Here is a 22,520-nt window from a genome sequence, read left to right as displayed (position 1 = left end):
TGTGTTTTGTAACAAGTCAAAATATTGTTGTAGAGTATGTACGGTATGCATACTCGGCACAGCTCTTCTTTGAAGCATATCCCATGCGTGCTCAATTGGATTGAGGTCTGGCGATTGAGCAGGCCACGGCAGAACGTTGATACGAGCTTCGGCAAGAATGCGTGTTACGACTCTAGCCGTGTGTGGACGTGCGTTGTCATGCATTAGTTGAAATGAATCACCCAACTGGCCTCGCAAAGGGATGATAACATCTGAAACAATCCTCTCTGCGTAAACTTGAGCATTGAGGTTACCCCTGATCCAAATGAGATCGGTTCTTCCGCCGATCCAAATACCGGCCCATATCATTATTGTTCCCCCACCATATGGATGAACTTCCTGACAATATCTCAAACGTTCATGACGTCCAGATGTTCTCCAAACTCGAGTACGTCTTGTATCCGGTCTCATACCGAAGCGGGATTCATCCGAAAAGCACACATAGCGCCAGTCTTCTTCCTCCCAGTTTCTGTGTTCGCGAGCCCATCGTAAACGGGTCCTGCGATTGCAGGGTGCAATAGGTGGAACTCTGAGCGGCCTTCAGGATCGCAGACCCACTTCACGTAAACGATTTCGGATTGTTTGATCGCTTATTAGCAAGCCTAAGGAGCTGTGGAGCCTCGTAACCAACATCATGGCGGTCATGGTACGATTCCGTCGAGCAGTATTTTGGATATACCGGTCCTGTCTGCGAGTCGTGATGCGAGATTGTCCTCCATGTCGCTCGGCCACGCTGCCCGTCATGCGATAGCGCGTCCAGAGGCGACTTATGACGCTCTGTGTAGTGTTAAGAGTGAAAGCCACAGCACGTTGCCTGGAACCAGCTTCCAACATTCCGACGGCTCGCATCATCACTTCTCGGGTTAAATGATGTCGTCTCTCCATAATAATGTAAATTGTTTCGGTTCCCATGCGGATATTGTAATGATTTTGTCAAAACGCTATAACTCATTTTTATACAAAACCACATTGACAATCGATTTTATTCTTATTATCGAATTTTAAACAATATTCCTTATTTAAATGTTAAAACTCACTAAAAAGTATCAATAGCGATACAAAAAAGTTAATATAATTAACCCTAATTGTAGCAATACTCTTAAACGTACTTGATCCCTAGACACTTTTGATGTGTGTATTTTTACAGGTCCACGAGACCTGTAAAGGGCCCGAAACGTTGGTTTGATTCAAAAAACAAATATAGATTCGAAATAATAGTTTCATTAAATTTTATTTAAACATTTAGTGACAGCCTAGTGTCGGTAAAAAAATAAATTGACTTATTTATCATTTTATCTAAAATAATTGTTTATTAGATAAATTATAAATTTGTACTCATTAGCAATCTAAACACTGATAAAATAATCATAAAACATGGAACTGAGGTACTTACAGATATAGATAGTACATTGATTGAATAAAATACTTAAGTACCTACCTCATGATAAATTATTGAAATTAAATTTATGTCTTACACGTTTTTGAATTATGTACCTTTTTTGGAAAGATTTGGTGCAAATCAAGTTTGATACTTTAGCCATTGGGCCATTCTTATATTCACATATTTCATTCATATCAAAGCAGACAATATTTTTGGGTTAAAGAAAATATAATTATAACTTTTGATAGAAAAACAGAGATCATGACAAGAAAATAAAATTCAAATTATACTCAAATATGCCAAGACATAAAGATTTGACTATGACGCAAAACGAAGGAAGTTATAAATTTGAAGCCTTTATCAGACATACGTCTGGCTGTAGCCACAATAGCTACCAAAGGAATGATCCACTCTCAAAATGGTGTTTTGTTTATTTAAAAGTTTAATTGAGAGCCCAACTGTTTAAAAATCTTCAGCTCTACGTGTGTTGGTCCATTATCTTATCAGTCAGTCATTTTTTATTTTTAGTTTAAAGTTTATTCATCATTACAACAAAAATACACATTATGAAGAATATAATAATTATAATAATAATAATGCACACACTCAACTATGTTCGGCCTCCGTGGCCGAACGGTTGCCATGCCGGACTGCCACGCAGAGGTCCCAGGTTCGATTCCCGGGTCAGGAGAAATATTTGTGTGCCCTACATTTATTTCCCTCGTGAGGTTAGGTGTAATTTGTGGTTTCCCTAGTGCCCGCAAACCCTGTGTCGCGGGTTCCATGGACACACACAGACAACCACAAATTATAAAAGTCATGCAGAAGAAAAACTACCTATTATCATTTCAGGCAGCTGCATCATTGAATGTAAAAGCATATAATTATGTACTTGTTTAATTTGTAGGTGGGCCATTCCAAAGTGACGGGTAGGACATTTTGACTCCTTTTTTCTTGAACTTTAAGTAATTTCTCCCTAACCATTGCTTAATTAGACTTAAAATGAAAATATCATGAAGCCAGATTTGCAATTCAACTGTGACTATTTATTTAAATAAATTTATGTCATTATTTATACTCAAAACTTAATTTTCTAACTGTGACGGGTGGGACACTCACGACACCCGCCTGTTTGAGTTGATGGCTTCATTGCCAAGATCAAGACAAACTATTAATATTTTGTTCAGCAAGTTTTTCCAATGAGATAACTTGAATGTTACAGTTCTGTTTTATATATACACTTAATTAATAACTTCGATAAATTTTAAGGAAATAATATGTTAAGTTGTGACGGGTGAGACAAGTTACAGTTGAATAAAAAAAATTAATAAAATTACACTGTTTAATATGGGATCCATCGTTAGTTAGGAAATATTTTATAATTTTTGTCTTATTAAGACATTTTAACATAAAAAAACAGAATTAAAGAACTGCTAAAGTAATCCTATTTTTATTTTTCTTGAAACACTATCTATGACGACATGAAATCAAAGTCACGCATGTAAAATGCGTTAATAAATTTGAGAAATACTGCCGCACCCTTGAAGATTTTGTATCATATCAAATTTAGAAGTTTTGCTCGAATATATAGTTAAAACTAGTAGAGACAGACATGTCATGAATTTCCCGATACTAAAAATAATCAGGAAAAATGTTATTGTCACTTTTTAATTGTCTTTTTCTATGTGTTAAAATATCTTAATTATGAGAAGAATTATAAAATATTTCCTTACAAATAATGGATTTACAAATACAGTGTATTTTTTAAAATTCTATGTAATCAAATGTACCTTGTCCCACCTGTCACAAAATGATGTCCCAATCGTCACAATTTAACACATCAAATGTTAAACTCCAAAATTAAAGCACCTGTTACACCTAGTAAACATTGTGAAAACTCGAATCCATGAAAATACAAACATATATTCATAATAAAAACGTTTAGAAGTGTGTCCCACCCATCACTGTGACAGGTGGGACACATTTTCAAATCTTAATATTTAAATTTATGTGCACAATGCCCAACCAAGCCAAAATAATGACCCTTAACAAAAGTAACAATTATGTTACTTTTACAAAAGCGAGTGCCAATAGGTTGCATATTTATTGGTTAAAATAAAAATATATATATTTCATTGTGACGGCTGGGACTTGAAATTAGTATTTATTGAAACTTTAATAACTCCTCACCATATATACTTCCATGCAATCACTTATCACTATTTTAACATTTGTAAAATGTATTTTCTTCGACAGTAAAAACTTTTTTAGAAAGATACCAACAGACCACCAATAACCGCGAAACTTGTTGCTAACATTATAGGAAAAAATGCTTCACTATAGACGACAGCACTATGGCTGCATTAATGAAGACAAATAATCTCAGTACAGAGTACTAAAAAAACCGACCGCAAAAGTAGGTGTAATTACATATAATTACCAAGTTTTATTGAAATCGGTTACCGGAAAGTGCGCAAACCCGGATTGATCCCGTAGTTCACCACTATACGGGAATTGACACAGGAGATAATAAAAATCGGTTCTCCCTACTCAAAGTATATTGAGAGAAAAACGCCTATAATTAAAGAATAACAAAATCAACCATTAAAATAATTGCTCTTTATTGTAAGTCAATGTCTTTATACTAAAATTTAGGCGCTATTTATAAAAATGATCTTCATGCGTGAACAGTCACCCCTAGAGGTGGATGATTTTCTTCAAAATTCAATGGGCCCACTATGGAGGTGCCCTCTTTCCAACAAAAAAAGAATCATGATAATTGGTTCATAAATACCGGAGTTATCACGTAACATACATACAAAAAAAAACAGTCGAATTGAGAACCTCATCCTTTTTTGAAGTCGGTTAAAAATACAACAATTGTACAATATTCAAAAGATTTAAAAATTGTCATAAGGAACGGAGAGGTATTCCGCTCTCCTGCTACAAAACTACTTCTTTATAAAAGCCTAGTTCGCAGTATAATGGAATATTCTAGCCTGGTTTAGCACCCTCATTACGCAAATCACATGTTGAGGCTTGAGCTAATACAAAAGGGATTTCTCTGGCACTTAGGGTACTCAGTGGGGTTGGCCAGAAAGTTGCAGTCGTATTCTGATAGACTTGTGCATTTTAAAATGTCATTGCTTGCAGAGGGGGGAATTAATGGACTTAATATTTCTTTATAAGGTTTTGTGTACGTACATAGACTGTCCACAACTGTTAGCTAAATTTAACTTCAAAATTCCCTCCAGATACCCTAGGTTTGCTATTGCTCCTTTAATGCCACCATTCCGTAAGACTGTTCTGGGCTTTAATTCCTGTATCCCAAGGCTCTGCAGACTATATAATAAACACAGTCATGTTTGTACAAACTTGTCACAAATTTCGCATTAGTATTATGTTAAACCTTAATTAATTTTTTTTTTTTTTCGCCATCTAGTTTGATGCTGTCCAAGACCCTTGTTAACTTGTATTTATTGGTTTTGTTTGTATTACTTTTACCTTTTTTTAAAATTTAAGTTGCAGTTTTTAAATTCTATATAATAAATTATATAGAATTTTAAAACATTTAACGTTATTTTCGCAAGCTGTGTTCACTCATAAGTAGTTGTGCAATTGAGATAAGAATTTCAGCAAATAGATTTCTACTGACTTGATTTATTGGGCGTATTCTAGTCATACAATTAAAACCAAATTGTGTAATTTATTTTTTTGAACTGCAGTGTCATTTTCACTGGAATGACCCAGGTATTAATGATGTATATTGTCAAACTAGGTTATCTTTGTTATTGAGAAATGTATTGTAATGCTTAATCATCCACATTAAAATATAAATGCTATCAAGTTTATGAACACATTATAATGAATTACAATGTAATAAAGTTATAAAGTTGTAAAGTCTTACAATACGGCACAGTGGCAGTGTCCCTCAGATCTTTGTGACTTAAAGTGCTAAGTGGCACTGCAACTCTTACGGACAAGGGTGCTGCTTACCACCAAGTGCACGCTTTGTTTGTCCCATAACTTAGTATTATAAAAAATAAAATACATAATAAATAAATACAAGTGCAAAAAAGTACATCCACCTGAGAGATATATACAGATAGATGCCTCACTCACTATGGCCAAGACTTCTTCTACTCAGTTGAGTACTTTCATTTTATTTATATTTCAAATTTAAACTCTAGGTAAACCAATTTGAATCAAGTAGCAATTAATAATTCATTTGAAAACTTAGGTTACCAATTTTAAATTTTAATGGCATAAACTTTCATTACTTCTATAATGTAATTTTCCATCCTCTAAGAATGCAATGAATAATCTGCAGAAGTGATTCTCGACAGATCTATAATTCGGCGTCTATGTCGAATGTATTATTATTATTATTATTAATAAAAGCATGTTTTAATGGCACAAAACTATAAATCTTTAACATTTGCCGATGTCGAGACGTCTCAACGAAATCACTGTAGTTCAAAAAATATTAACGAAACAGCTTCAAATCAACATGAAATTATAGGCGGTTGGCGCGAACTAAGCGTCTAATAACACGCACAATAAATGAGGTCGCAAGTAAGAAAGGTAATATTACCTGATCTCTGCATAATGGAAAAAGCCGATAAAACTGTTTTCAAACTAAAAACATGATCTTGAAACACCAATTTTATCACTACACCAAACTGTCAACAATCTCACCCGCCCTTGGTTGGACCGGGGAGAAATTGATTTTTGAGCGTTCTTGCCAATATTTAACCTAACAACACTGTGAATCTGTAAAACTGTTTGTAGAAAATTAATAATTCTTAACAAATGTGTTTATAAATAAAATTCATAGAAATTGATAAATATATACAACATTTAAGAAAATTATTGCAGTTATATTTTTTCCCTTTTAAAAACTATTAGCGATTGTCGGGACGGAAAATATGGCAATACAGAATTTGTTTCTCTTTCTCTTGTCTTTAATAAGAGCAAGATCACAAACTAATAAGAGTGGTTACACACGGCGATTTCTAATTCAAATTCCTTATTCGCTTTGGATGACGGACTTGTAAGTTGTATATTATTAAACTGGACCGCGCATTATGTTTATAAAACGATCCGAGTGAGAGGCTTCCAATTAGTAATGCGTCTCTTTTTGTTTCTCCTTTTCTTGTCTTTAATAAGAGCAAGACCACAAACTAATAAGAGTGGTTACACACGGCGATTTCTTGGATCACGGACTAGTTTAAAAAACGAGCCGAGTGAGAGGCTTCAAAGTAGGGTGTTACACCGCGTTTACACTATCGTCGATTGTTTCGACGAATGTTTCGTCGAAACAATCGTGTCGAGAGGTTGAAACGCGTTCACACATTCGTGCGATAGGCGATGCGATGCACGACACGCATGTGTAAACTCACTTCGCTATTCCCGTCGTGCATCGCATCGCCACTCGTGCGATCGCGTCGTGAGCGGTATTTCGAGCACGAGTCAAAGGACACGAGTTTGTTTTTAAAGGTGTGCTTTTTTTGAGAGAAAAGTATACAAACTACAATCAATGGTAAATATAAACTCTTGGTATTTCATGGCATGTATCCATGTTATTTTCGTAAATATTTATACAATGCATTTTCATAATAATGTATACAACAAAAGGTTATTGTAAATTCTCGGACAACACACAAACGGTGTAATTATCACGGCCTTGTATATTAAACTGGACCGCGCACTTAGTAATGCGTCTCCTTCATTCATGTTTCAGCCAGGCATATTGTTTTTAAGTTTTTAATTTTTACAGAAAATGTGGCCGCTTATGGAAGACCAAAACTACTAATATTATTTCGTAATTCAAATTAGTATACTTATTTGATATGCTACTTCATAATAAAAGGTTTCATTGTTGATATAAATTTTGTATTATTACAGTAAAAGCATATTATCTTTAAGCTTATTTTATTTAACCAAAAGTTGGTAGGTCAATGACCAAAATGAAAAAAGTTAATACTCTAGACACTACACTACTACACCTAAGATGATTTTATTTAGCCTTGACAACTTGTTAGACAAGGACATACCACTACTTCGAGCTATCTCACGTAGCTCGGTATTTTACTTTTATTTAAAATAAACCTTAACATAACCCAGTAAGGTGTAAGTTAGTATTATAAAACACCGAGTGCAAATTTATCACTGGTTGTTTACTTTTTCTGAAATAAAAGTAAACTTTTAAAAAAAGTCCATGACATGATTACTTACTACATATTTTTGAACACAACACAAAGTAGGTACTTGGTTTTGGAATATCTAATATACATAAAGTATGTATATTATATATATGTAATATTATTATATATATTACATATATTCGAAAATTAACAAACGTTTACATTTCATTGCACGCGACACCTACGTATATACAATGGTATAAAAATACTTACATTATCTTCAGTGTCTATTGTGCATTCGCAGCCATACACTGATCACAAGAAATTTTTCATTTCGGTATATACGAACCATATAGGTCATATACATCTTCCACCCCCATACCCGAAATTATAGATTGTTTTTCTCTTACGAACATACGCACGAAAATTTGCCATTAACTTCTTCGCTTTCAACTCATTGACTGGTAATTTTATAATATTAATACGGTTCCATGCATCGTTAACTTTGTGTTTAATTTTGTGGTTTGGATGTTTTGGGTTTCAAATGAGTTCTTCAGTTTCATACATATGGTTCTAGAAAATAAAAGACCCACGCATTACTCCAATCCATTTTGTACCTGCGTATTATCGCTAGCAGCTTATTTATATAAAAACACAAACAAAACAAAACTCTGTGGTTTATCTGAAGCGGGACGAATAAGGAAATGGCAGGCTTTTGAAGTTACAACTACAGTGTTTGGTACTTGGTACTTGGTGTAACGGGCTGGTGTCCGCAACTCGACTACAGTGTTTACAAAGATTATTAATTTTATTTTAAGTATATTATGAAGAAAAAAACGAAAAAAGAAATAGCGATGAAGAAAGTTAGAACTATATTCCATAATTGAAACCTAATTACAAAAGACTTTATCCTGAAAATTTCACTAATTACGAACTCAAAGTTTTTGTTCAAAGTGATATGATCTATGTGAAAATGAAAACATAAATATTGACTACCGCCGCTTAAAAGACTATGTAAAAAAACCGAATAAGTGAACTAAGTTATTTAAGAGAAATAGAAAACATTCTATTAGAACTACAATGGAATATTACTGAGTATCCGATAATTAAACGAAGACAAGACTCAAAGGACTCGTATCTAAGTCAAAACCATTAATAAAAAAAGGGACTTTTTTATTGGTTTTCACGGCTCTGGGTATTTTGCCTGTTAAGCCAATCGTCAAAATAATCACTTTCATAACGAAAATATAACACTTAGAAAGTAAAACGAAAACACTTTAAATTTCGTTCACAGTGTTAGATATAAAGTTACATATTGGTTTAAATAAGTTTTTTCTTGAGAGTAACGATTGAACGTTTTTTGGAATATCACTGTCATCTACACAAAGGTCCTTTATTTCTGCCACAAGTATTAGACGATGAAAACGGTATTGAACACAGGTGAAAATGATATGTTGTAAGTCGATTGTTTCTTCGGTACAAGGTTCGGTACATTTATCATTTTGAAGGTTCCCAATCTCTTTAGGTGAGCAGGAATTCTGCAGTGGCCAAATCTCATTCTATTGATGGCAGTTATCTGCTTCCGTGAATCTAGATTCGTTTTATTCCACCAAGGTTCAGCGGGCGGGCTCATTTGTAGGCTGGTGGACCACTTAGCTTTTATTTCAGTCGCTTTCCTCCAATATTCCATCCATAAGAACTTCAGTGACAACATGAACTGGGCGTGGAAGTCAGTGTAAGGTACTTTCAACCAAGAGGAATGTTCTTCATCTGCTGTTCTTCGTGCAGCTCCATCAGCTTGTTCATTCCCAGTAATACCAGAATGTGAAGGTACCAGCCTTATATGTTATATTTTTACCTCTACTATACATGTCATGTAGCAATTGTTTCATATTATATACTATATAACACAAATTATATTTATATTGTTTGTTAATGAGTGCAGCCAATACACTTTGAGAATCAGTAAAGATAATTATATTAACAACTTCGAGAATATTTATATAAAGTAATGCTTGGAAAATAGCACAACACTCCGCTGTGAAAAATACTACAATAGTTGGTAATCTTGAAGCATTTACATAATTTAACCTGTGGGTCATAAAATGCCGAAGTTGCAGTATCTTCAGTCTTTGAACCATCTGTATATATAGTGTATAGAGACTTGTTTTCAAGAAATTGTAGTAGCTCACATTGGTTGTCAACGTTTTGAATAAGTAGTGTTGCCACGTTGCCCAAGGAGGAAGTAGTTAAACTTTAAGTAAAAAAGTTGCTAGATTCCAAGAAATTGATTCTGGGTAAAATTCCCTAAAGTGGCTGAACGAAAATATAATTATGGGATTGCGTTTTTAAATATGTACATATTTTTCTTAATTTTACAAATTATAAATCGAAAAAATAATTATCATCAATATCAATCAAATCATTATCATCTTGTGATATTGAAGGTTAAGCTTTATTTTCGTTTTTTTTTTCCAACTTTTTACTTTTCTTACTTAAAGAGCTAAAAGATGTAACTATCAAATATTTTGTTTTGTACCTAATAATTTCGTAAATCTGAATAAATCTATATAGCTAAAAACTGGTTACAGTGTCAACACTGGGAATAACTGTTTATAATGCATTGGCTCAGTTCATAAGGAACAATGTTATTAAAATTTAGATTATTATTTATCCATTTAACATTATTTTCAGCTATTACCATCTCATTTCCATTTCATAATTTCCATCCTTCATTGCTTAAATTTACCTATAATATACTACCTACACTATCTTGTTAATCACCGTACCAAAATTCCGTTTGCTTTTATTATTATGCCGCGATTTCCTTTCCCCGTTTTTAAATTCCTATTAATATCCAAAACCCCACATCAAAGTTCCACAACAACAATGATATCCTGAAGTCTCAAGAAGGAAGAAAGTATTGGAAGAATTATTAAAAATTGGCAACTCAATCGAAATTGCATGTGGCCAAAGCTGGATTCCAGAGTGCCAGGAAATAAGACAAAAAAAGTAACTTCGCGTCGCCTGTCGTATCTAACTTCGCGATACTACTCGTGCCTAACTTCGCTATAGCGAAGTGACATATAGTAATCTGTGGAAGTGACCGTTTCATGGAATTAATAAGTACTTCGTACAACTGGAAGGCTTACTGTGTATTGAAGCGTGCGCCGAGCGAGATGTCATAAATCTTGGTCCGTCTCTTTCTGACTAGTGTAACAATTCTTACATGGATATCATTGGACATATTTGAAAGAAAATGGCTCAATGACAACAAAGAGATGACGCCATATTATTTTAGTGTTGCCTAATGTAAAACAAATAAAACTTTCCAATAATATTTAAATATCGTGAAATAATATAAAGACTTTGATTTATTTGCGACCTATTGCATTCATAGTTGGTATGGTATTATTTACAAACATCTTATAATATTCATGGACAAAATGACGTATTGTTTTTATGCCAATTTTTTTTTATAGTCAACTACCGTATTGTATCAAATATCTCACATGGCAATTGTGCGAAAGGGACACACCAAGAAAGAAGATGTCTCACTTGAGCTCAGATCTCTAAGGAGATATTGGTTATTTAAAAAGTATTTTATTGCTATTCATTTAAAGTTCATTTTGATATGTCAAAATAATTGCAGTGAGCTTTCCAGTTGTACGAAGTACTTATTAATTCCATGGACCGTTTACATATGCGTATCGTGCATCGCATCGCTATTCGCATCGCCTATCGCACGAATGTGAGAACGCGGCATTATTAGGATGATAAGTTCCATTCATGTATAGCTAGCCATATTGTTTTTAACTTTTTAATTTTTACAGGAAATGTGGCCGCTTATGGACGACCAAAACTACTAATATTATTTCATAATACAAATTGATATACTTTTTGATATGCCTTTTCATAATAGAAGGTTTCATTGTTAATATATATATTGTATTATTACAGTAAAAGCATATTACCCTTAAGCTAATTTTATTTAACCAAAATTTAAAAAAGTTAATAGACTAGACACTACATAGCAGTGATCTTATTTGGCGTTGGCAACTTGTTAAACAAGGACAGGACCACTACTTCGAGCTATCTCACATGTCTCGGTTTTTTACTTTTACTTAAATAAACCTTAACATAACTCAATAAGGTGTAAATTTCTAATATTGATATATCGAAGTGCGCGATCCAGTTTATGAAATATATAAATCTGTGCTTTGGATAGGGTAGGGTACATTATAATGTTGATGATAAAATTTAATTAGAACGTAATCCTATTCAGCCTTAAACAAAGGCATGCAAAATAATAATAAACAATGCATTACCAAATTCTTAGCTCAAATTAAATTAATTGTGAAAAAGTGGATGTCATTCATAATTTAATTAGATTAGATAAATAAATAATTGTAAAGAAAAGTACCCATCGATTAATTAGTCTTTATTTTTCATTAAATCGTCAACTGAGTACATTGACGTACAAAACTGAGTAGAACAAATGATCTAAAAAAATAAAGCCATTAGGAATTCTTTTTTAAAACTGATCAATACAGGGGTTCCCAAACTTACTTTGTCTACTGCCCACTTTGAGAATAAATTATTATTTAGCGCCCCCATTTTTTCACCTACTTAAAAACCACTATAACTTCAAATTAAATTAATTATTGTGAGCTATATTAGCGGAGATTAAACATTCATTCTAAATGAGACTTACTATAACCCGCAAGAGTTAACTGCTCATGTCTCAACATGAGCGCATTAGGTAGTACACAACGGCGCTCAGATCTCAAGTTAACTATTACGGGCTACACCTGCCAATGAGAATGATTATTAAAACGCAACTTTATAGTATTCAGACAGAGTATCTTTTATTCAAAATAAAAAAATATAATCGATTCTAATATAAAAACTAATGTGAAAGAAGAATGCTGTTTAATAAGTTTGTTGATATCAGGTTCCAATTTACTTAAGAACAGCCGCAAGTTACCACGTTCGGTAACATGCAAACGATTTCTCTTTTTAGTAAGCAGCGTAGTCATAGCACTAAAACCACGTTCACACAAATATAACGACGGGAATGCTATCAAGAATCGTAGAACGATTGACCACAATCCAGGGTACAATTGCGGGATCTGTTTTTGTAGCCAAAATTCTTGGTAGCCATTTTTGAACTTGATTTTTATTTCCTTGTTCGTTGTCAATTCTGTAAGTTTCTTCTTTCAGCTGAGGTGATATTGCTGTGTTGACATTTGAAAACGGATCCAACACCCAGTCTGGTATTTCCAAGTTCAAAATGTCCTGGTATCGTTCGGTGAAGTCAATGTGGAGGTTTTCCAAATGTTGGCAGTCCGCAAACAAGTCGTCATTACTGCAGGATACTGATAAATTCGGAAAATTGTGAAACTCACGTCTGCCCACATTCTTTTCGTGAGAAGCAGTTTGGCTGCGAAAGCAACAACGACATTTTTTGTTTTAATTAAATTTAGTTCATCGCCTTGCTGTTGGAGATTCATGTCGTTGAACAATTTATACAGGTCTGTCATGTAAGCTATATCATTCTTTGATGTAAAGAGCTTGTTGCGGAATTCTGTATCTTTAGTTTCCACGAACTCTACCACAGAGTCAAACAGGGTGTAAAATCGCGTCAGTCAATTGCCTCTTGATAGCCAACGAACTTCAGTATGAAACAACAAACGGTTGAAATCTTCGTCATTAGTAACACAAAGCTGATGAAATAATCTATCATTCAAAGAGCTGTTACGGATTTTAGTGACTGCTTTGATGACATATTGCAGTGATTGAAATAGTCGTTCACTTAAATTTCTAGCAACCAAATGTTGTATATGAATAACGCAATGTACAGCAAGGACATCTGGAATTTTATTTTTTAAGTACGCTATGAAGTCTTTATGGCACCCTGTCATAGCCGGAGCGCCATCAGAAGCAACTGTTATAATATTTTTCAAGGGAATCTCTTTCTCATCACAAAACTTTTCCAATGTATTGAATATGGCTTCGCCTTTTGTATCGGTCTCTAAATTTCTAGCAAACAATAGTTTTTCGCATATTTTCTCATCTTTAATAAACCTCATATAAGACAGCAACAATGCTTCATTAGTTGGTAAAGTGGACTCATCGAGCTGAATTGAGAATTGACTAGCCCTCAGATGATTGCACAATGATTCTTCAATGTTTTCAGCCATTTCATCAGTCGTCTTTGCACAGAATTATTACTCAAAGGTATTTTTCGGATAATATCTGCGGCCGGTTTATGAAGCACAGTAGTTACTACTTCCTTTATTGCTGGCAAAATTATCTCTTCTCCGATGTTGTGTGGTTTGCCTTTTTGAGCAATTAACAAAGAGATATTGTACGAAGTTCGACGTCGGTCGTCATCTTGCTTAGCAGCCGGCGAAAAGAGTTTTGCTACACTTGGCTGAGTATTATGCTTCTTCTCTGGGTCTTGAAAATATGCTACATTCTTGTCTTTCTTATCTGGATGCATTTTATTCAAATGATCTTGCAGTCTTGAAGGCTTCATTGCTTCATTCGAAAATGTTTTTAGACATAGAAGGCACAAAGGCTACGATGGGTTTGGGGATTTTCAATGAATCCGAATTTAATATATTCCGCACAGTATTGCCATCTCTTCTTTTTACTTACGACATTGTTTTGTTTTGAGAAATACGTAAGTACTGCTTATCTATTATGCGCGAAACCGCAAATGAAAATAAAATAAATATTACGTTGTTTATATAGGATTGCATAAGCAGCACGCACCGATAGGAATAAGACAAACATGCATAAACTCGTCTATCTCATTCGACGCTCAATCGTACTCAACAAGTAAGAACAAGTATTCTATGAACCAACCGATTGATACAGGAATGCACAAATCAGGTTATTTAACAAAAACTTGTTAAGACGTGATTGCCCGCGGTCTATTCATCATCATTCAGCCGTACGACGCCCACTGCGGTCTATTATCTACGAAAATTACCTATCTAGGAATACTAATAACTATTAAAATGCGAAATTCTCTATAATCTATTTTCATTTCGAAACGGATTGACATGATTTTTATTTTATAAATAAAACAGGACAGATATATAAACTACACGGAGAGAAATGTCGAACCGAGTTACTTTGAGCAATCTCTTAATTAAAATTAGTTGATGTTCACAAGTTGCAGTCGAGAGTCGAGAGCTCAGTCGGTGTCTAAAGTTTTCCTAGATGAAATTACAAATCTTTCCCTAAGCCTCTACACAACGCCCCCATTTTTTTTTTCTGGGTCTCTTACTCGTTATCGCCCACTTTGGGAAAGGCTGCTCTAGATGTTTGTTTACCCTCTACACGTAGTGATTAGATCCTCTTTGCCTTTTACTAGTTCCTTAGAGGATGGAAAAAAATAAAAGAAAAGACTAGTTCCCACTAGTTCCTACTTGACGGTGACGGATTAGGTTAGGTACACTATAACAAAAACCACAAATTAGAAATATGTAGTAATAAAAACCATAAAACATATAAAACCTCAGCGCATCGTCATTGAACCTTAGCTAGACTTTTTTTGGACGAGAAGAAATAAAAAGTGAAGTGATACAAGATACCACCAAACATTTCCAAATTTCCATCAATGAGAGATATAGTATAGTTCTTCTAAACGGACACTGACTATTAGCTAATTTTTATGTACTCAAACAAACTAAAGAGAAAGTTACTAAGTATGATACCTTTGTTCCTGTGCTTGTCCTTTCCATCAATGAGAGTTTAATAAATTCTTTGTATACAAACTTGAATCCTGAGTTTGTAGTCGAGTGTATTTTGTAACGTTTTTGTTTGTATTACCTTACCACTAGTGCATAGATACCGTTGTGCACCAAGAAAACAGTATGAATGTTAACAGATATTTCAGAGTTTTTAGACTAGTGACAAATTACAGTCGGAAGACTTACGTGACAAACATCCCAAGAGTAAGTAAAAATTAACCAAGAACTCTTACAAAACTTAAGCCATTAAAAATAACATGAACTTTGATATAATTGCTTATATGAGATATTTACAAACAATTCATTTATTTAAATTTTTTACTTTTCTCAATTTCAGTTTCAAACTGTGCGACTTATTAATTCAAATATCTATTTTGGTACTGGACTTGCATTTCTTTGGCCTTTAAAAAAAAGCAGCCCGACTGTAGCTGTCTCTGAAGAAAAGAATACATCTATACAAACAGCAGACAACTTATTTGATGATGGACATTATGAAGAATGTTATAAACTGCTTTTACATGTACAAGAAGCTAATGTGAGCTGATTTACTGTCAGGATAAATTAATTAAAATTAACAAAAAATAAGTGTCAGTAATGAGCTAAGATCGGAATAGACAATATGTACATTTACCTTAATTTCAAGCAATGTACAGTCAAGAGCACACCAAGCTTGACACTTTGTACTTTGGACCGTTCTTATCAAAAGCGGTATGGAGTTGCATTTAAGTCATAAGTGTAAAGCTTGACATGCTCTTGACCCTGTACTTAGACTGAATAATGCGTAAAGAAAATTTAAAAGTAAAACGAAAAAGAAGAATAAAATAGTTATTATTTTACTTCAATTATAATTTTTTTCTTCTAAATACACATAGTCATAAATTAATTGACAAATAATTGTCTACACATAAATTATAAACCAAATGTACATTACCTACATTAATTCCACAATTTCAGACGGAGGTATTATCTACACTTATGTGTATTACAGGATTGAAGTTTAGCTACATATATTCTTCAGATCTCTAATAATAAGGACATATTATTAATTAATTGAAAATTTATTATCATTCTATTTCAGGAATCTGATGTTGAAGTAGAATGGCGCATTTGTCGAGTGTTATACAACATGGCTAAAGAACCAAAATATGACAAAGCTACACAAAACAACTTTATACTTGAAGCCTACAGTATTATAGCTTCACTTTTACAAAATAACTGGGACCATTACGCTGTTCAAAAGTGGTATGCCTTGCTTCTGGACTCAAAAAGTTCAAAGGAAGGAATGAAGGAAAGAATAAGACAGTTGGAAAATGTTAAGAAACATATGGATGTGAGTTAAACACTAATGGTAAATGGTAATACTTCTTACTTGGTACTTGGTGTAACGGGCTGGTGGCTGCGCCTATTTTGCGTGTAGTGGGTGCAGGGTCCTACTCGTGCCACCCAAGCTCCTCCAGAAATCTCAGCAGCCTCCTCGGTTTGCTGAAGACTTCGAGGAGCGACCTTGGCACTCCAAGGTACTTTGCCCTGTAGTTGGCCACTCCAGAGCACTGTAGTAGAATGTGCGCAGCCGTGCGAAGTGCGAAGCTCTTGCCTGTTGGGTTTAATTAATATTCATGATAGACTGGCATTGAGCATTGGAGTACTTCCCTCGCCTGTCTACAAACCGTAAGGGTGGTCCATGTATTATTATGTGTAGTTTTTATATCTTTGTGTATAGTTGTTCTGGACCATTGGTAGGGGAGGGACACTATGGGTTCTGGTCCTACTGCGTCCATCTCTGACCCTTTTCTGGCTAGCTCATCTGCTGCGTCATTGCCACGTGAGCCGCTGTGTCCTTTAATCCACTGTAGAGTTAAGTGGTTTTGTATACATACCTCCATGAGTGCTTTCATAAATGAGGCCTGAGTTTATGTCATAGCTGTTCAGTGCTTGAAGTACTGACATACTGTCAGAGAGTATTCGAATGGAGTGGTTCTTTACTCTTCTCGCTATGATTTCTTCTGCCGCCAACTTGATGCCCATGCATTCAGCCTGGAGTACTGTGTTGTGGTCACCAAGCGGTGTTGATATCCTGATATTAAGGTCTTCTGAGAATACCCCAGTACCTGTTCCTGAATTTGTTTTAGATCCATCAGTGAAGACGCGGCCCTCTCTGGGGTTCAGTCCTTCATTTGGATCTTCAAACAATTGTATCATGTATTTTTTGTCGAGGATGTATTGTTTTGGGATCCTATCCACAACCAGTAGCGGTTCCTCATTGACTATCTTATAAAGGATTTCTGTATGTGTGTGTTCCTCATGTGCTTCCAAAGGCCGGCTCTGTTTAGACGCACTGCTGTTGACGCCGCTTCCTGTCTGATGAACATTAGGAGGGGCCGCAGTCGGAGTTGTCCTCATGCAGCCGGTCGTTGCCATGCAAGCGAGTCTTTGGAATTTTTCCCGCTTGTCGGTTGCGGTCGTCAGTTTAGTTCGTGGCCACCATACTATCGCGCCGTAACTGATCATGGGTCTTATCACCGCTGTGTAGAGCCATAGTGTTATTTTGGGTGAGAGTCCCCATTGTTTACCTACCATTCTATGGCACTGCCAGAAGGTGATAGTGGCATTTTTAATTTTGTTGTCCAGATGCTTGTTCCATTTCAACTTGTTGTCCAGTATTACTCCCAAGTACTTGACTTCGGTTGATATCTGTAGTTCTGTACTGAAGAGTTTGGGTAGTAGGTAGTTATCCAGTAGTCTTTTGTTTGTAAACATTACTAGTTCCGTCTTTGTTGGGGTTACCGATAGTTCATATGCCCTGCACCATCTTTCCACAATCCGGAGTGCAGCTTGTGTAATGTCGCAGAGTACATTGGCATAATTTCCTGTTACCAGTATAGCTATGTCATCAGCACTACTGTATAGAAATGTTCTTTGTTCAGTTTAATGATGACGTCATTTACGACCATGTTCCACAGCAGAGGCGACAGTACCCCTCCTTGATCCCTTCGCTACTATGGACCATGGGGTCTTATTTGCTGTTGTTTTTATTGTTCTTAATTTTAGCATGTTGCTAATCCAGCTGATGAGCACTTCATCCACTTCGTGCCTCCTCAGTGCTGATTGTATGCTAGAGAAGTTGGTTTCATCGAAGGCTCCTTCAATGTCGATAAAGGTGCCTAGGCAGATTGCTTTGTCTTTGAGGGCCACTTCTATCTTGCCCACGACGGCATGTAGGGCCGATTCAGTGGATTTGCCTTGACTGTATGCATGTTGGTTTCCGTGTAGTGGTATGTTCTTAAGCGCTCCATCCCTCAGTTCTCTGCCCTCATAACCTTTTTAATGTTTTCAAAAAGAACGATGTGAGGCTGATTGGTCTGAAGGACTTCGCGCCATTGTAGTCGTTTTTACCTGGTTTCGGTATAAATATGACTTTTACCTCTCGCCAGCTGTAGGGCACATAGCTGAATGCTAGACAGGCCTGAAAGATGTTGACCAGGTGCTGGACCAGTGTGTCCCCGCCCCATTGTATGAGTGCGGGGAATACTCCATCTTGGCCCGGAGCTTTGTACGGTTCAAAGGTGTTTACTGCCCATTTTGTCTTTTCGTATGTTACTACTTGTTCAGCGTATCGCCAGTTATGGATCGATGTGTTGTAGTTCATTTCTTCGCACCTTTCGTCTTGGACGAACCTTCATCCCGGGAAATGTGCTTCCAGTAGGGTTCTCTCCGTGTCCGCAGGGGAAGTTGTGTATGTGTTGTCTATTTTGCGTAGTGAACCTAGCTCAGTTGAATTTGAGTTGCCTAGGATTTTCCTTATTCTGTTCGCTTGTGCACAAGACGTGATGTTCCCGCAGTAGCTTCGCCATGACGCGGTGCTCCTGAATCGTATGCGCTTTTTTAGCTTGGATTTGACCGTCTTGTAGTTTTCCCAGTCCTCATCCGCGTATGTGTTCATTGCTCTATTGAAGCATCTCCTTACCCTTCTTCGTAGCCTCTCAAGCTCAGACCCCCACCAGTGTTGGCCTTGCCGCTGGGCAGATTCACTCGGTGGGCATGCGGAGTTATAGCTGCTCAATATGTTTGATGTCAGTTCTGTAACCTGTGTTTCTATCTGTGCAGTCTGCCCGGTGGTGGTGTAGTTTGTCAATGTATATTTTACGATCGGTTTTTCGGGTATTCCGTTTCGGTTGTTGTTCTTTGATTGTTGTTTCTAAGTTGAATCTTATCCATCTGTGGTCCGAGAAGGATGCTTCTTCGGACACGTGCCAGTCTTGGACAAGATTTACAGCTCCTTCGGACGCTAGGATTAGGTCTATAATCGTCCTGCATCTTTTATTTACGAAGGTTGGTACTGTACCTTTATTAAGGATTTGAAGGTTAGTTGTGAATAAGTATTCTGTTAGGTTCTTATCTCTGTCATTAGCAAGTTCCATGCCCCACTACGGATGGTGGGCATTGGAGTCAGTGGCCACGACGATGTGCTGGCCGCTCTGCTCGCAGTATTTGATTAGCCGTTCCATTTCCTGCGGTGGTGGTACATCAATCTCCGCCATATAGACAGAGGCGAGCACCACTTCAGGCAGGCCCGTGGCCGTGTCAGCTAAAAGCTTGACGGCACACATGTCTCTGAAACAGAATTCTGTTAGTGGCTGTACATGTAAATTATTAGAGTAATATATGCAAGTTCGTGGTTTTTCTGAGATGGTAGTTGATTTCAGCTTACCTCTCATTTGTGAGAGTCCATTTATTTGGCCGCGGGCGCTGATCCACGGTTCCTGAGTTGAACCGTTTCCGGAGTTGAACCGTTTCCGGAGTTGAACCGTTTCCGGAGTTGAACCGTTGCGGCCTGGCTATGGTGGAGGTTGCATTGGATGATTTGTGATTTACTGAGCGAGGGGGTAACCGCCATCAGTGGACAGCAGCTCCTCGTCTTCGTTCTCGCTCAGTCGGATGTCTCCCATCCCCGACACGCACCTGTCCGCAGAGACGGGGGTCAGGGAGGGCTCCTTTCCTTCTCCGGTGATGCCAGAGGAGGTAGAGGGCTCCGGGGAGACAACCATCGGTGGTTTATTGATGTCCGCCTTCTCAGGCGGCGTATCCGTGTACAGGCCCCTTTTGGATCTGAACCTGAGGTAGACCGTGCCTAACTGGAAAGTGAAGCGCCGGCCATGCCCCAGGACAGCCGGGACCTGTTCCTCGGGGAGGCTCACCACCACGAAGGTATGTCCACTTTGCTTCTGCAGCTTGTGGACAAACCAGCGGTGAACCTCCGCCCATGGTAATACTTCATAATCTACTACATCATTCTTATGGTGTCATTCATTCATTCATTAAAAAGTAAATTGCAACGTTCTGTAATAGAATAAAATATACATTGAATAAAGTCCTCTGCCTTGCAGTTCGTATTTTGCGCTGGCTTTAACTGATTTGATTTTGATCCGTTCGGTACAATCGGTCTGCTTTCCCGATCGGTCCACTTTCACTATTTGTCTACGTTTCCAATCGGTCCACTTGTCTAAATGGTCCACTTTCCCGATCGGCCCACTTTCACTATTCGTCTACTTTCCCGATCGGTCCACTCGTTTTACCAGTTTCGTCAATTTCCCTTTTCGTCTACTTTCCCGATCGGTTCACTTGTCCAAATAGTCCACCTTACAAGTTAATACAATTTTATGTAAGTTAATAAAATTTTACAAGAAAAATTCGTTTTACAAATTTTCAAAGGCAGTTTGTAATTGCAGATTGTCATGGAGTACATTTTTTATATTTTTGATAGTGATGTAAAAACAAAAACAAGTAAACTGGTTTTTTAATCGACTTCAAAAAAGGAGGAAGTTCAGTTGTATTTTTTTATGTATGCTACGCGATAACTCAACGGCATTTGGGAACCAATTTTGATGATACTTTTTTTGTTGGAAAGAGGGTACATCAGTAGTTGGCACATTAAATTTAACGAAAATATTCCTCAAAACTACTAACTAAACTAGGGTGTGTTTAAAATTTGGCAAATAGATGTAATTCCACGAACTTTTGAGGTCGGTTTTTTTAGTACTCTGTACTAAGATCTGAGTAGGCGCATCATTAAAGTAGACCTATCGGGAAAGCAGATCGATCGGGAAAGTAGATCAAGCAGGAAAGTTGACGAAATGGGAAAAACAAGTGGACCGATCAGGAAAGTAGACGAATAGTGAAAGTGGATCAATTGTACCGAAGGGGATTTCATTTGATATCTTAATTTTTTAATGATGTTCCAGTTGGCAGTTACCCTCAATCCAAATGATGCAACAACCCTTTTCATGCTTGGTGAATGGTGCTACCAAGTTACCGAATTGTCCTGGTATCAAAGAAAAGTAGCTGAAGCTTTCTTTGCATCTCCTCCTTATTCAAGTTATGAAGACGCTTTAGAATACTTTTTAAGAGCTGAGGCAGTGCAACCAAGATTTTACAGTCTCAATTTATTGAGACTTGGTAACTGTTACTTGAAATTAAAAAAGGAAGATCAAGCCAAATATTACCTCAGGTTAGCTGCCAGCTATCCCGCAAAATCTAATGATGACCATATGGCTAATACAGAGGCTGCTGAACTCCTAAAAAAACTAAAATGATTAGTGATTCAGCTGTAGCAGCCTTTGTAATACAATGAATGGGTGCTGGTTAATTATTAAAAAAAACAGTGTTATATACAATTTTATGAATTTATTATTACAAGGTAATTAAGATTAAGTGGCACAATAAAAATAATTAAGTTACTTATTTAATTAAAAATGTGTTTTAAATTATTGGGAATGCCGGCTCAACTTTACAATACGTCGATTTGGGTGTTCAAATTAATTTTGGAGATAGACCTAGTGAAAAGGAACTCCTCCACAAATTTTCAGTTTTACTTTGACGCCAAAGGTTTTCGAGAAAATAATTTTTGAAAATCGTGAAAATTAAAACAAAAAAACGCATTTGATAACTACCTAATGCAAAAAAAGCATGCTGACGCAATTTAATGTCTTGCGTTTTGATATTCCACGATATCATGTGTTGCTTAAATTTTGAAAATATATGTGTTTTATTTGTTTTTCAAACATATTACTTATAAAATACCATCTAAATTACATTTAAAATATTATTTCATAAGGTTATTTTTAAAAGTAATAATAATTCAATAACAATTTTGTATTTTAACAATAAAAGGCAACGTCATTTGTCGAATAA

General features: G+C 36.1%; 2 protein-coding genes across 2 annotated transcripts in view; one reads left to right on the top strand and one right to left on the bottom strand.

Annotated features, from left to right (window-relative positions):
- The window catches only part of LOC113230409 (septin-7), a 56,306-nt gene extending 50,156 nt beyond the window's left edge, over window positions 1-6,150 (bottom strand). The window contains exon 1 of the mRNA XM_026464324.1: window positions 6,015-6,150. Within this exon, the coding sequence (XP_026320109.1) occupies window positions 6,015-6,027 (13 nt within the window). The 5' untranslated portion in view covers window positions 6,028-6,150. The remainder of the gene's footprint in view (window positions 1-6,014) is intronic.
- Window positions 5,391-22,016, top strand: LOC113230411 (regulator of microtubule dynamics protein 1-like). Its single transcript, XM_026464325.1, has 5 exons — window positions 5,391-5,424; window positions 15,423-15,536; window positions 15,670-15,867; window positions 16,411-16,662; window positions 21,572-22,016. Exons 2-5 carry the CDS (start codon window positions 15,456-15,458, stop codon window positions 21,920-21,922), a joined length of 882 nt encoding a protein of 293 aa, XP_026320110.1. The 5' UTR covers window positions 5,391-5,424; window positions 15,423-15,455; the 3' UTR covers window positions 21,923-22,016.
- The last annotated feature ends 504 nt before the right edge of the window (window positions 22,017-22,520 follow it).

This window comes from Hyposmocoma kahamanoa, unplaced genomic scaffold (genome assembly GCF_003589595.1).
Source record: "Hyposmocoma kahamanoa isolate Upper Pololo Valley unplaced genomic scaffold, ASM358959v1 63, whole genome shotgun sequence".
NCBI classification, from domain to species: domain Eukaryota; kingdom Metazoa; phylum Arthropoda; class Insecta; order Lepidoptera; family Cosmopterigidae; genus Hyposmocoma; species Hyposmocoma kahamanoa.
This window is presented reverse-complemented; position numbering and strand designations above follow the sequence as displayed.

Excerpts from the sequence above, each read along its gene's own strand:
- LOC113230411 (XM_026464325.1), top strand. The coding sequence starts at position 15,456 with ATGAATGTTAACAGATATTTCAGAGTTTTTAGACTAGTGACAAATTAC. Across the intron at positions 15,537-15,669 it reads ACGTGACAAACATCCCAAGA|TTTCAAACTGTGCGACTTAT; the intron begins GTAAGTAAAAAT and ends TCTCAATTTCAG. Across the intron at positions 16,663-21,571 it reads ATGTTAAGAAACATATGGAT|TTGGCAGTTACCCTCAATCC; the intron begins GTGAGTTAAACA and ends ATGATGTTCCAG.